The sequence below is a fragment of the Wasmannia auropunctata genome, unplaced genomic scaffold, assembly GCF_000956235.1.
Source record: "Wasmannia auropunctata unplaced genomic scaffold, wasmannia.A_1.0 LD336051.1, whole genome shotgun sequence".
Taxonomy (NCBI): domain Eukaryota; kingdom Metazoa; phylum Arthropoda; class Insecta; order Hymenoptera; family Formicidae; genus Wasmannia; species Wasmannia auropunctata.
The window spans coordinates 520,048-534,416 of NW_012026839.1; the positions used below are offsets into that span (position 1 = coordinate 520,048).

At 40.2% G+C, this 14,369-nt stretch overlaps 3 protein-coding genes across 7 annotated transcripts in view; 1 reads left to right on the forward strand and 2 right to left on the reverse strand.

The window, feature by feature from the left end:
• The window catches only part of LOC105451483 (ATP-dependent Clp protease ATP-binding subunit clpX-like, mitochondrial), a 3,182-nt gene extending 1,342 nt beyond the window's left edge, over window positions 1–1,840 (reverse strand). Inside the window, exons 1-3 of one of the 2 annotated variants that reach the window (XM_011691951.1) lie at window positions 904–1,840; window positions 697–840; window positions 431–560 (exon numbers count right to left, since the gene is read on the reverse strand). In XM_011691951.1, the coding sequence (XP_011690253.1) occupies window positions 431–560; window positions 697–762 (196 nt within the window). In that variant the 5' untranslated portion in view covers window positions 763–840; window positions 904–1,840. Of the gene's footprint in view, window positions 1–430; window positions 561–696 lie in introns of both variants that reach the window. The other variant, XM_011691950.1, reaches the window with a different exon arrangement.
• Window positions 1,841–4,254: 2,414 nt separating this feature from the next.
• LOC105451486 (ATP-dependent Clp protease ATP-binding subunit clpX-like, mitochondrial) lies at window positions 4,255–6,917 on the reverse strand. Of its 2 annotated transcripts, none has more exons than XM_011691959.1 (6): window positions 6,831–6,917; window positions 6,488–6,697; window positions 6,178–6,326; window positions 5,875–6,055; window positions 4,720–5,624; window positions 4,255–4,583 (listed from the first exon to the last, which is right to left on the reverse strand). In XM_011691959.1, the coding sequence occupies exons 1-6, from the start codon at window positions 6,898–6,900 to the stop codon at window positions 4,329–4,331; spliced, it is 1,770 nt and encodes a 589-aa protein (XP_011690261.1). In that variant the 5' UTR covers window positions 6,901–6,917; the 3' UTR covers window positions 4,255–4,328. The 2 variants fall into 2 exon arrangements, with proteins under 2 accessions (XP_011690261.1, XP_011690260.1); XM_011691958.1 differs by having other exon boundaries at window positions 5,866–6,055.
• On the forward strand, window positions 6,906–14,290 carry LOC105451485 (phosphoglucomutase-2). 3 transcript variants are annotated; one of them, XM_011691957.1, is made up of 10 exons: window positions 6,906–6,993; window positions 9,604–9,823; window positions 10,254–10,510; window positions 10,587–11,049; window positions 11,133–11,320; window positions 11,405–11,582; window positions 11,667–11,890; window positions 11,976–12,081; window positions 13,455–13,678; window positions 13,863–14,290. In XM_011691957.1, exons 2-10 carry the CDS (start codon window positions 9,749–9,751, stop codon window positions 13,963–13,965), a joined length of 1,818 nt encoding a protein of 605 aa, XP_011690259.1. In that variant the 5' UTR covers window positions 6,906–6,993; window positions 9,604–9,748; the 3' UTR covers window positions 13,966–14,290. The 3 variants fall into 3 exon arrangements, with proteins under 3 accessions (XP_011690259.1, XP_011690257.1, XP_011690258.1); XM_011691955.1 differs by lacking the exon at window positions 6,906–6,993 and adding an exon at window positions 8,726–9,208; XM_011691956.1 differs by lacking the exon at window positions 6,906–6,993 and adding an exon at window positions 9,262–9,506.
• The last annotated feature ends 79 nt before the right edge of the window (window positions 14,291–14,369 follow it).

Consider the following 14,369-nt stretch of genomic DNA (forward strand, 5'->3'; position numbering starts at 1 on the left):
CGTGTGCTCTTCCGATCTTTGCAATTTTGTTAAAAAATTAAAATATCGGATCGCCAAATTTTTTTATTACTATTTCAAGTATGCCCTTTCAGAATTTTCAAAGATTTTTCAAATCGGTCTATAAACAAAAGAGATATGATTTTTTGAAAAAGATGCTAAATCGCGATTTTTTCGCGTTTTTGAACATTCCTTTTTCTTTGAACCCGTATATCTTGAAGCTCCTTAATTCTATCGACTTTTAAACATTATGGGCTTGTTTCTTGGTCGATTCTCTATCGATTGAAAAAAATTAATTGAAATATATCCATTTTTACTAGAGTACATATGAATGAGGTCCCCGGGACCCACGTGTACATATGACGTCGTCAAAAAAACAGTGTATATATCTAGGGTTAATGAAGATTTATCTCTTGCGTATTGACTGACTTACCATTAGTTTGTGTCTGCGACTCTTGAACTGACACGTTGGAAATCCGCTTGTAGTGGTTGTAAACGGCGACACTCAGCATCTTCTTCGCATACTCCTGGCCCGCAACGTGTTTGTTCAGATACTCGAATATCTGAAAATATCACATTATTGTATCGTTATTTCTTGTTTCTAAAGTCGGAACGTATCGCAATGATTTTATTTAAAAAGAAAATCTGCATACTCATAATTATAAATTAAATAATCAGAATTAAATTGCTATAATTTACTTCTTTCGGAGATGGACTTTTCGACCCGATTGCCTCCGTCGAAGTCTTCAAATCGTTTTTTTGCATCGCAACGAAGAAATGACGGCACTTGCACTTGACAAATCTCGTGGACACTGTTATTTGCGTTATGCACTTGTTGGGTTCCTAGTTGGATTATGCAGTTTAATGTATGTTACTTAACATAAACATTCGCAGGACGCAAAAGACCTTCTACTTGCTCAGTCCCCTTCTTCTTTCTTCTTTTTTTTGTGGAACCTACACCCAGGCGGACGTGTGATACGATCTAACTTCCAAACGGCACTGAGATTCAGCGTGGTGAGATACTATACCGCGAAGATTTTAGAAGATTCCAGAATCACTCCGCCACAGACATCCACCTCAGTGGATCGCGGTCGAATCCTTGCTCAGTCCTCAATTGGGTCTGTTTTGATCAGTCTATCCAATCGAACATGGCTGGTTTTTTTATCCGTGCATGAAATTCAGCTAAAAAGAATACCTATTATTGGCTGATAGTAGTGCGGCCGTTACTGGCGTTGCTGCACAATAACAATAATCTCCACGATTTCACAGCCTATCGTCACTATTTCGTACAAGGCGTGTTCAGGAAATTCAAGACCCTCAGCGCTATTACATGAATTACATCATTCTTGTTTTACAACACCGGATGCTATACATCTTTTGGGGTTGGAGTTGTTTTACATTTTTACAATAAGGTATGTACGATACAGATAGAATAATGCAATAGCATTGAATAAAATTCTTCAAGTACATGTAGGACACTGAGTAATTTTTTTATTGAGCCATGAGAAGAAATTATTAAAAACTTCGCAGTTTCTTCGCTTGCTTTTCAAACGCTTTTCGATAGCTGTTACGAAGCCGAAGCCACGTAAGGTATCAAAGTAAATAGACAACTGTTCACTTACGAAATACTTTATTCTGGACAATTATAAAGCGAGGTGTATTCGCTACGAGAGACGACACAGAACTAACTAACTGTTCGCTCAAGAGAGATCTTCGTTTAGAGTCTCGCGAGTGGAGCGTTTATATAAAGTAAATAAACAGTAGATATCGAAGGGTATAAGTACTTATGTTTATTACGGTTAGGCATATTGGGTTACGGACCCAAACATAGGGTCAGCTTAGGGACTGAAGAGGACCTATCGATAAAGTGCGGCGTCGTTGCGTCGCGGCACGTAACATAGCACCAAGATTATTTGATTATGGCAGATTCTTCAGTGAGATTTTTGCTTTCATTATCTTTCTCGAAACTTCCCGCCGATGGGAACTATTAATTAATACTTACAAAGCTGTATAAACGAAACAGAATAATACACATATGATAATGAATTTAGTATAAATGTTAACTTGAATTATTCAGATTTAATCGTGTTTCTTTATAAAAGTAATATTTAAAAGTAAATAATGTGCATTTGATAATCTTAACAATAAATCAATAAAACCAAAATCATCATATTTATGACAAAATGTAAAAGACTTCTAACAAAAAATGTAAAATAATAGAGAATTATTTATTATTTGCCTTTATTAATGATTGTAAAAGATACAATTTAGACAAAGATAATTTCCAAGTTCTTTGATGATTTTGAACATGAAGATATGATGCTGTAGATTACAAAACGTTATTTTTTCTATGCAGTTGATAATAAGAGTTTTCGTCATCTATCATCATGTACATTTTACAATTAATGCGGATTAATGCATTTTACAATTAAAAGATTAAAGGAAATAGAGTTCTAAATAAAAATTCTTAGAACGTTAAGTATAAAAATATGGACAATATTTGTAGATCTCAATCTCGTAAGTCATTTTCAGTAATTTCTACATATGTATTATGTAATGCGATTTATGTGTAACTTTAGGATTATTTATGTACATCGGTATATAAATTGTTTACAAGGTAAATAAATCCAAGTATATACTGCAGTTGCATATCGTACATTTATTACAAATACAGAATTACTATCTATAGGACATCAGATCACTGTGAAAGAGTTAGGAAAAAAATTCTATGCAAGTGTCTTCACTCGGTGTTATATTTTGCACAGCCTGGTTTTTTTTTCTTTCTTCTTTTGTATAGTTTTATAATCAGTAAGTAAATTAGCAGTAATTAGCAAAGATGTATATACTCTATGGTCAAATGGATAAATTCGCATATCATACACACCTTCCTTTCCACTAATCTGCCATGCTATGTACAATATATTACACATAAACACTTCTACCTATTGTATTTCGACAAAAATAAGTTTTTTTTTTTATATTGTTCTTCACTTTCTTTTCGTCTTCTCTTGTTGATTGATGTTATCCCATTGTCGAGAGAACGAGTACTAACATTATGTTTATTAAAATTATTGTACTACAAGGATGATCTTTTTCTTAATTTTTTTTCTTAAACAACGCGTAACAATAGCAATCTCTTTACAATCCTGGCATGACAATATAGGAAAATTTATGAGTGGTGACATTAAAATCCTCTTTATTATACGGCCTTTTACAATTTTGTATTTAATCGATTCAAATTTTTTGTTTCCGTACCTTAGGTCAGTGTGAATTGTATCAATTTACATCATAATGGAAGTTCGTTTCATCGCATCAAATTTGTAGCATTTAAATTGCCAAATTGGATTCAATGACGCTGATATGAATGTGCATATATATTTTAATTTCATTAATCTCTTTATGATATTATATCACTAGATATGAACGCCTGTATTACGCCGTTTTACTTTCGATGTTACCATCAATAAATGCATGCAGGATGCAAAACTTGATTGGATGAACTTGAGTGGAATGCTATTATGTACTTTTTGACTTTTCCTGCAATATGAATGAATTAAACGATACAAAATTTATTTACACTTCTCTCATTGTCAAGTAAGAATTAGGTCTGTATATTTTCATTATTCTGACATTGTCTATACTTTTATGCGACACTTTCTCTTGGAAGAGGTATTTATATAATGCATGTTCCAAGTGGGCAAAACATAAGATACAGGACTTACAGTTTGCGATATTATTCTTATCATGAAATCAAGTAATTAAATATATTGGCATTCACATATCTATTATTGTTATTTGCAACAGATGTGGATTTATTATAAAATAATTTTCGAGATTCTTTGAAACAAAAATATATATATATATGAAGGAGTACATGTATCTACATATATTCCTTCCTTTGGTACGTTCAAAAATATATGTATAATTAATAATGCAGCAAACAATATGTCCAATATTGTACATAAAATATCCAAAATCGATAGAAATTCAATGTAGCAAAAAATTAATTATAATTTAAAAAATATTCTAAATACTAAATATACAGGACAGTTTGAAAACTATGTATGCGTTGTTCTCATATTATTTTCTTTTTACATGAAATAATTATTCATGTGTATATATATATATATATATATATATATATACATATAGAATATATTATATCCATTATAATATATAATGGATATAATATAGAATATATTATATCCATTATAAAATAATTAAAATAGCGATTTGTACGCGAATGTTTTAATTTAATTTTCGTCTAAAAAATTGTTTATCTACCGATAAGGGAACAGTTATACCAAAGTGTCGCATTCCTTAATTATTTGTTAATTATGTACATGCTGCGCCTGCTGAACGTCGTCGTAATTGCTGTCGTCTCGTTTTACATATTGAGGCTTTTCGACGCCCTTCACGCACTGTTCGGTAATGTGAACGGACACTATGTCGCTCCCCGGTACTTCGAACATAGGCTCCAAAAGCAGCGATTCCATTATAGCTCGCAAACCCCGCGCTCCCGTTTTCTTTGCCATTGCCAAAGAGGCAATTGCATTCAATGCATGTACGTCAAACGTCAGCTCCACCTGCGTAAATCCAATACAATTTGTTAGAATTTGATTTCCAATTAACAACTATTGTGATTTTTTAATTCAAACAGATTCAGTCTTGATGCTATCTATGTCTTGATACTATCATGAAGGTGAAATTATTAAGCTCTACCTTGTCCATCGAGAATAACATCTGATATTGAGGTACGATGGCATTTTTCGGTTCGGTGAGAATTCTCGTTAGCATCTCCTTGTCGAGGGTATGGAAAGGCACGAGCACGGGGAATCTGCCAACGAATTCAGGTATCATGCCGAAGTCGATGAGATCTCTCGCTTCCACCTGTTGCAACAGCATGTCCTTCTCCTTGTTGTCTCTCTCGGTGGAAGGTGACATGTTGGCGACATCGGCCAAAGTCGCCGCCCGCCTGCCCGGGTTCTTGATCGCGGGCGTCGCACCAAATCCGAGATATTTTTCCGACTTGCGTCGCGCTATCAACCTGTCCAGACCGCTGTACGCACCCGACGCGACGAAAAGGATATTCGTAGTGTCCACTTGAAGCATCTCCCCCCGCAACTTTCTCGAGCTATTCCTCTCCGGTACGTTCACTATCGTTCCCTCCAACATCTTCAGCATCCCCTGCTGCACACCCTCCCCGCCGACGTCGCGCAGCTGATGGATACCGGGGATAGCGCCTATCTTGTCGACCTCGTCCAAGAAGACGATGCCCATCTGAGCGCGATCCACCACGTAGTTGGCGTCCTGCAGCAGCTTAGCTATGACACTCTCGATGTCCTCGCCGACGTAGCCGGCCTGCGTGAGAGTGGTGCAATCACAGATGGCGAACGGGACGTCCAGGCACTGCGCTATCGTTTGCGCGAGCAACGTTTTGCCAGAGCCCGTAGGCCCGAGCAGCAGTATGTTGCTCTTTTCCAGTTTCAACTGATGCTGCTTGCTGTCCAGTATAGCCGATCCAGGCGCCGACTGGCTGCTCGCTTTCTGCTCGCTTCCCGGATTGACTGTATGCTGGAACCCGACTCCTGGAAACGGATTTCCGATGCCTGATATATGCAGTAAGTCTGCAGCAAAAAAAAAGACATTTTACGATAATCGCATGAAGTAATATATTTTTTCTATGAGGGAGCATATTATGGGAATTATATTGCTGCATCGAATCGCAATCTGCTTCACTATTGTAAGAAATCATTAATTAAATTAGTTTTAAACTATATTTCAATTTTATGAGAAGTTCCAATTATAATATGCAGATTACATATTTTATTTCTTAACAATTTACAATACTGGGGCACTGTTATTTACGTTGAAGACCTCTATGAGTGAAGGGATGATTTGTCTCCTGCGTGCTGACCGGATTGACATTAGTTTGCGCCTGCGAGTTTTGGATTGGCAGATTGTTGTAAATTCGCTTGTAGTGATTGTAGACGGCAACACTCAGCACCTTCTTCGCATATTCCTGGCCCACAACGTGTTTGTTCAGATACTCAAATATCTGAAAATATCACATTGCATTATTTTTTCTTGAAACTAAAATAGAATCGAAACGCATTTTGTTTTATTAATAAAATCTGTATATGTAATTATACAAATTAATCAGAATTAAAACCACCTTACCTTCTTCGGTGGTGGAGGCGGCTTCCTGTAGAATCCTTGCTTGCCATCCTCCGGCCTGAGCGCCTCCTTCAAACTCCTCTTCGAGTCGATCTCCGACAGCACAACGAAGAAATGATGGCACTTCTCGCACTTGACGAATCTCGTGGATGCTGTGTTATTTGTAAAAATGGTAGATGCTGCGTTAGAATGTAACATTAGTATACATGTATAAAGATCTGAACGTAAATACAAGTCTTCGCGGTGGACTACGGACAACCTGACGCGCGTTACGAACTCTTTAAACTCCAAACTCAACAACCGTTCTGCTTACAGACAAACGTCTCGACGTGCGTGCAGGGATCTCCGCACTTGGGACAGGTGAGTGTGTTTTTCTTCCCGCCACCGGTGCCACCACCGCTCGAGGATCCGCTGGGCGAGACGGTGTCTTTGGAGGGTGGCGTGGGCTCCGTCGGGGTCTTGCCCAAGCTGCCGCTGATCGTCAGAGCTCTGCTGGCCACGACGACCCTGACGATCTTGTGCACTGTCGCAATCGCAAGCAATAACGTCTCATTAAATCTCCAGTTGCCAACGTCATCCCTTTCAATAGCTCGACAATTTCAGCTGTTAACTCAAGATAGACACACATAGGTTCTGTGTTCGCAAACATTACTCACCATGACTGATGACATGGTTCGAGGAAGCTAAGCGACCCGCGCCGATCAGGCAGCAGCGCACGCAGCTCATGGTCGGCGGTGGATCTCGGCGGGGTCGAAGGACTCGGCGGGGATGACGGGGCTCGGACAACTACCTACGACGCTGAGATCTAAAATCAGAGAGGTACTTCCCTTACGCACACGACCATATTGCCGAATATCGCACCGTGTGTACGCTCGAAACCCGACAGAACGGGACGGCCAATGGCTGCGCTCGCGTGTTTACGAAATACCGTATCGGATGAGCGTAGTCGCGCGGTCGCTCGGAGTTGTTTGTCGCGTGTCGCGGAACACGAGAACGGGGCAAGACCCGAAGGGGTTTTGTCTTCCCCCGCGAGACGGCTCCGAGAAAAGATTTCGCGGAACGGAGCGGGAAAACTCACGAGAGAGAGAGAGAGAGAGAGAGAGAGAGACTCTGAACGCGCGGGGCGGCGCGGATTCCGTGCGGGGGGTGACCTACGTGACAGCCGAAATCCGCGACATCGTCGGCGGCGCGACGTTGGCATTGCGCGACACGCGCAAGAAGAACGATAACACGGAGAGAAAAACAGCGATTATCGGGAGCGCCGCGGGAGGGAAAAGGGAGGGGAAAAAAGAGCGAGAGGACAAATAGGTGAATGGGGGAGACGGACGTCCCCTGTGCGGATCGCCGACGCGATCAGGTCACACAGGCTTGCGTACATTAGATCTTACCCGACTTAATAAACCGATTAAAAAAAAAAAAACCGCGACGTCGACGGGAACGACAATGCCGTCGCGGCGGATGCGTGTAAAAACGAGGCGCAACAAGGCGCAACAACACCTCCTCGGGAAAACATACGTGGGCGCCCCGAGTGTGTCTCCTCGATTGCTCCTCGATGACGATCACCGGCGCCCTCTCGCGCGATCCCGCGCGACTCGCTCGCCGCGTGGCGTTGTGTGTGTATATGTAATCTCTTTGGTCGTGTGCCCTAGACCTTCACTTTCGCGCGTCAGCTCCTCACGCGGTAACTTGTATGCGTATGTTGAGCAAGCAACTACACACTGCTGTACATACACACATACGTCATACGTATACATGCGTATGTGAATGAACACTCGGTTTTTTTGGTCAAAAAAACGCCCGGTCACTGAGATGCCGAATTTTCAAAAGCACAAGCCTGTCATTCCATGATGTATCATAGGAGAAAAGAAAATAAATTAAATATTGCGAATGCAGGAAACGGAGATCTCGACTTTATGTTATCCGCGCGGATGATAACGGTGGAAAAGATGCAGCGTCATATTATTTACTGCGTCATAAATAAATATGTCGATTTACGAAGCATCTGTGTGACAATCGTGAATCTACGTGGTTATCTGGGATTACGTGCGAGCTAAATTAAAATTATATCGATAGTCGATAATGTCCTCAATTATTCTCCGGGCGCCCAGAAAGATGGCCGCAAAAAATTACGCAGGGCCGGCTGTCTTCCAACAATACAGTCGCAATAATACAGGAAATTTGGACCCGATTAAAAAATTATTCTATAAACGAACAGATCTGTCAAGTAGAAGTAGAAAGTCAATTAGACTAATTAATGGGAGTTTCAGTGTATCATATCATATGTCGATCGTGTCCTTATATTGATTCCAAGAAAACCGCTTTATTTGTGGCTGCGCTCATTTCACTGTCTGAGCTTGAAATGGACTACATGACTGGAGAGGAGAGAAAAAGAAGAAAGGCGAAAAATACATAAAATTTCGCTATATATAAAAAAAAAACAAATCTAATCTCGACCGTTGATCGTGGCTGACTTCAGACACACGAGGCATGTGTACGCGACGCAGAATGTGTTGTATGTACGTTCCTGGGAGCCGAGCCTGCAAATTATTTTATTCATTTTATTCAACATTATGAAAGAAAACGGCGAGACATGTGACGTTTTTATCGCTCACCTAACTGCGCACCGCGTTCGCACGCGCGCCTTTGTCACGCCCGCGTATCGTAAGCGATTATTCAGAAAAAAAAAAGAGAGAGATTGTATCGCGACAATCGATCGCTTTACTTGATATGCGGGGGACGGTAATACGCGTGAAACCGCGGAAACGTTCACGCCGTGTCGCACGTGGTCGGAGTAAGGAAAAAAAGAAAAAAAAACCGTCAAGGCTCAGCTCTGTCACATTTGTGCAAATATATTATATATATATATATGCGCGCCGCGCGATAAAACCGCGCGTGTACTCGACGGGCCGCACATTATTGCCGCCGATATCTTCCCTTATCGATGGATCACGCCGTCCCCGGCGTCTTTCGGAGCAGAGGAGGCCTATATTGCCTTTGACGGTTTGACGTTAGCCGCCTCCCCCCGAGATTGGAGGTAAATTCAAACGCATCTTCCGCTCCCTCGAGCTTCTCAATTAGGCGCGATTAGAGACGAGACAATTTCACGGTGCCTGGGATAACAAACGGATGCCGCGAGGGTACGCGGCGGGAAGTCGCGCGGCGACACTCGCGTAACCTATACGACCGCGTTTCGGGAACGAATGATGTACGAGCGTGAGACGCGTACGCGTTTTTACTTCGCCGCGCCGCGATATCAATGAGACCACTTCGATCGATACGGGATTATAGATAGCGGGACGAGGAGAAATTGCACATTACCCGTTATCACTCGAGTACGCTCTTCTGTCTTATCTGAATAATTATCGTCGATATTGCACAACCCCGCGTGCCCTAATCTCGAACACGATGTGTTGCGTATGCGGATTACAGAAAATTTGGAGAAAGTGGACCACGCTGCGGGCGCAGGAGTAATTCGGACGCTTCCGCTTATCGGAGAGAAGAGTTACGTTGATAAACGAGTCGCGAGGACTCGATCAAGAAGGACCTGTAATTCACCTGTTTAGCTTGAAGCACCATGGCTGTCCGTTTGGCGAACACCGGCGACAGTAATTTGGACAGCAAGATCGCCGAATGGCTGCAGTGGAACAAGGTATATATCTGGCTAATAAATTCAGGATTTTATTTTCAATATGATAATTTGTAATCGCGATAAATGCACTCAAGTTACATTTATATTTTAAAATTAAAATAAAATTTAAAGTCAAGGCTCCAAATTATTCCAATATTAATAAAAGAAGTAAAAAAGGGCCAATGAGCCAAAGCTTGGGTGTTATATCGCTCCAATATGTATTTATTAATTTAACAAATTCATTATTTGAATAACAAATTGTTATTCAAATAATGGGCCAACGAGCCAAAGCTTGGGTGTTATATCGCTCCAATATGTATTGAATATCCAATTGAGTATCCAATATATATGAGCGATATAACACCCAAGCTTTGGCTCGTTGGCCCTTTTTTACTTCTTTTATTAATATTTATATTTTAATTGTATCATTTTGATTCTTGATTTATGGCAGGATCCGAAAGCAGAGGATGAGATACTCGAGTACTTGGACAAGGGGCAGATCAAAGTATTGTCAAAGCTGTTTCTCAAGAGACTCGAATTTGGCACCGCGGGTCTCAGGGGCCGTATGGGACCGGGCTACAGCCAAATGAATGATTTAGTCATCGTGCAAACCGGTCAAGGATTAATCAAGTATTTGACGGACACGATATTCGATGTCGCGCTGAAAGGCGTCGTGATAGGATACGACGGTCGTTACAACAGCAAAAGGTGAGTACAGCCCCGTTCGCGGCTGTACTGTGATCCAACTCGAGATGTATATCGAGGATCTCTGTTAATCTTTCAGGTTTGCCGAATTGACCGCTGCAATCCTCATAGCCAACGGCATTAAGGTTTATTTATTTTCGAAGATATGCCCCACGCCGTTTATACCTTACGCTATTCTGAGATACAAGTGCGCGGCCGGCATCATGGTGACCGCCTCTCACAATCCCAAAGACGACAATGGATACAAAGTCTACTGGGAGAACGGGGCGCAGATCATCTCGCCGCACGACAAGAAGATTCAAAGCTACATTCTGAACAATCTCGTGCCGCTCGAGTCCTCGTGGGACGTGAGCGAGATCTACGAGAGCTCCTACTACAAAGATCCACAAGACGAGATTATGCAGCACTACTATCGAGACTTAAAGGATAACGTTCTGTATCCCGAGGTCAATAGAAATACCCCGTTGAAATTCACGTACACCGCTATGCACGGTGTTGGACAGGAGTATATGATCGCCGCGTTTGAGGCAGCAAACTTTAAGGTAGCACACTTTGTATACCGAAACGCAGTTTCAACGTTTTTCGAGAAAACAAACGGATACTCATCGTCCTGTTTGCTTCACAGCCGTTTGTAACAGTGGAGGAGCAAAAGCTGCCGGATCCGGAATTTCCCACGGTGAAATTTCCGAATCCGGAGGAAGGAAAGAGCGCTCTGGATCTTAGCATAAAGACGGCAAATAGAAACGACTCGTCCGTGATACTCGCCAACGATCCCGACGCCGATAGACTTGCGTGCGCGACGAAGACGGAGAGGTATTTGCGAACTCGCAATAAATTTAGATTGAACTGTTGATGGAACGGGCAATAGATGAGAATGCATTTTCATTGTGCTTACAGCGGGGAATGGCACGTCTTCTCTGGAAATGAACTTGGCGCGTTACTGGGTTGGTGGATGACTCACGCTTATCAAGTGATACATCCCGATATCGATATGAGTAACACGTACATGTTAGCGTCCACCGTTTCCAGCAAAATCCTAGCTTCAATGGGTAAGAAAGAAGGTTTTAATTTCGAGGTTTGTACTTTAACATATATATATATATATGTATACAGCAAAAAAATTGGATAATATAAGTTTCAAAAGAATATCGTTTGGTAGGAAACTCTGACGGGCTTCAAATGGATGGGCAACAAAGCTATAGAACTAATGAAGGATAATAAGGACATTTTGTTCGCGTACGAAGAGGCTATAGGCTTCATGTGCGGCTCCAAGGTCTTGGATAAGGATGGCATTAGCGCCGGTGTACGTGTAGCCGAATTGGCGGCTTATCTCGAAACGATAGGATTGACCTTATCTGATAAGCTGGCGGAGATATACGAGGAGTACGTTACGTCACGTTTATGTAAAGTCTGAAACAGATTTTTAACGCAATATTAATAAATCCCATTTATTTCACGACATACACAGATACGGCCATCATATCAGCGATAATTCCTATTGGATATGCCACGATCCGGATACCATCAAGGCGATATTTGAACGACTGAGGAATTATTCGGGAAAACCGGATGTAGTGAGTACTATTTTAATTTCTATTGCGTTCTAAAAGGGGTATTCTTTTCTTCTGTCTAATAATAAAGTTTGGGAAAATAGCTTGCATGCTAATTTGTGCTAAATCTGAATTGCCATCTATAACGTTGGCACTTCGACGACTTGATTTATATCTATACAACAAAAAGTATGTCATTGAAGATATGAAAAAAAATAATAAAAAATAAAATGTACATAATCGTGTAAATAGTTGTAAATAAAATTTTATGCGTAAAATAAATCTTGCACAGCATGTGCAGTTGCGTCACTCGCAAACACGTTACTTAAGACGTTTATAAAAGGACTTATCTGACAAGCCGTGTCTGATAGCAGTTCCGATTAGCAAAAACGAGATATCTTTCAAACGGTGTAAAAATATACTTGATATAGAGATGTAGCAGAGATTATGTAAAGCTAGTTTTCTCCCGCGAATACAACGGCGAGCGCCGGCTTTTATAAGCGGTATTCTAATTTGCGTCTAATGGTATATGCCTCGCAAGGTCAACAAGTATATGTGTGATGCATGAGGTAGCGTAAACTGGCCTAACCGCTTTGAAAGTGTAATAAAGCTCGACGCGCCGATGTATTTCTGCATGTGTCATCCTAGGTGACAGTTGTGTCGACAATGGCGCTTTATCGCTGTTCTCTCGTGATAAATTAATAATAAACACGATGTAAAACGTAAAGTGGTGTGTATTGAAAGTTATTCTCTTGGTTCAGTTTTTGGTTTGGATTTATTACACCTTGGTGCTCAATTATATTTATGTCTAACAAATTGATTTGTATTGTAGTGCATTAACTACTTTTTTCTTGGGCGTGTATATAATAACAGTCGAGCAAAATTACTTGCTAAAGGAATTTGCTTAATTTACATTTTCCTTTTCTTTTCTCTCTCTCTCTCGTTTCTGTACCAATGCTTGTTAAGATGACAAATAATAGTGTCTACGGCAAGTATACAAACGTAGTTGTTATATCATTAACGCTACTGCCTTCCGTGCTTCTCGCTGTTTTGTTTATTCCAGTAGTATTATCGTTATATCATCTCACACCATTTCTTGAGGATGAAACAGATACAAGTAGTAAGTATATACTCAAGATAAGTTTCTCTTAATTACTGTATTAATCAGGACTGTGTTAATTGCTTCGGCCGAAAAACAGATTCATTTGCACTTCTTTCGCCATCTCGCAATCAGTAATAACAAATAACAAGATATTAATGCATATAAAAAAATAGGAATTCTTTTTAAGACGTTTGAAAATTCTCAATATAGTCTTATGCTCTTTATCTAGGCTTTTTTCCCTTTTCTCACGCAAAGATTCTAATAATATAATTAATTCTAACTTGTTTAATGGCAGTACCCAACCGGAATTCTTAAAGGAAAGTATACAATAAGCGGCGTTCGAGACTTAACAACCGGATACGACAATACGAAACCCGACAATAAGGCAGTTCTGCCTGTATCGAAATCTAGCCAAATGATCACGTTCACATTTAAAAATGGATTGGTTAGTACTTTAAGGACCAGTGGCACGGAACCCAAAATCAAATACTACAATGAATTGTGTGGATCACCCGGAGAGTAAGTTCTTTGCGAGCACTACATATTTGCAAAAATATTCTTCATGCCTGTCTTGCTTTATTTAATTCTACTGGTACTTTATTTATAATTTAATGATATATTTTCTACAGCCTACTTTTAAAGCTTGCTTTGTATGTAGAAATTTAATATTTTCACGTTGTACGATGTAACATTTTGCTTTTAGGGATTTAAACAAATTGAAAGGCACTCTCAACGAAATGGTATCGGCTATCGTAGCAGAATTCCTTCAACCAGAAGTGAACGGACTTATCGCCCGCGGGGAATAAATTATGATAATTGTGCTATTGTATGCGTCTTGACTCAGCGATTAACTCATTCGAATCGGTGCATTATATATATATTTTTTTTTTACAAATACTTTGCAGTAAAAGGGCACCAGGTTTGTCCGTATCTTTTAAATTTATTCGAGCATTCGTGCTACAATTTATCGTTACGTTGTTAAGTTTTTAATGACTTTGCGATACATTAATTTAATTATATTGTAAAATGAAAGTGTGATGTTTCTATTGTAAGCCTACAATACAACAGAAAATGGCTGTGTACTTGTATATTACATACTGTTTTGTTCACTGTTAAAATTGTTGAGGAAAAGTTGGTTGTATGCGTTCACATATCTTTCCTGTTTCTATAATTAATACACTTGTTTGCGAAGCACAATGTGGAAGAAATG

Excerpts from the sequence above, each read along its gene's own strand:
- LOC105451485 (XM_011691957.1), top strand. The coding sequence starts at position 9,749 with ATGGCTGTCCGTTTGGCGAACACCGGCGACAGTAATTTGGACAGCAAG. Across the intron at positions 11,321-11,404 it reads TGCGCGACGAAGACGGAGAG|CGGGGAATGGCACGTCTTCT; the intron begins GTATTTGCGAAC and ends TTGTGCTTACAG. Across the intron at positions 11,891-11,975 it reads CTGGCGGAGATATACGAGGA|ATACGGCCATCATATCAGCG; the intron begins GTACGTTACGTC and ends CGACATACACAG.
- LOC105451486 (XM_011691958.1), bottom strand. The coding sequence starts at position 6,900 with ATGAGCTGCGTGCGCTGCTGCCTGATCGGCGCGGGTCGCTTAGCTTCC. Across the intron at positions 6,327-6,487 it reads GCACGTCGAGACGTTTGTCT|CATCCACGAGATTCGTCAAG; the intron begins GTAAGCAGAACG and ends CAAATAACACAG. Across the intron at positions 4,584-4,719 it reads TGTTATTCTCGATGGACAAG|GTGGAGCTGACGTTTGACGT; the intron begins GTAGAGCTTAAT and ends GGATTTACGCAG.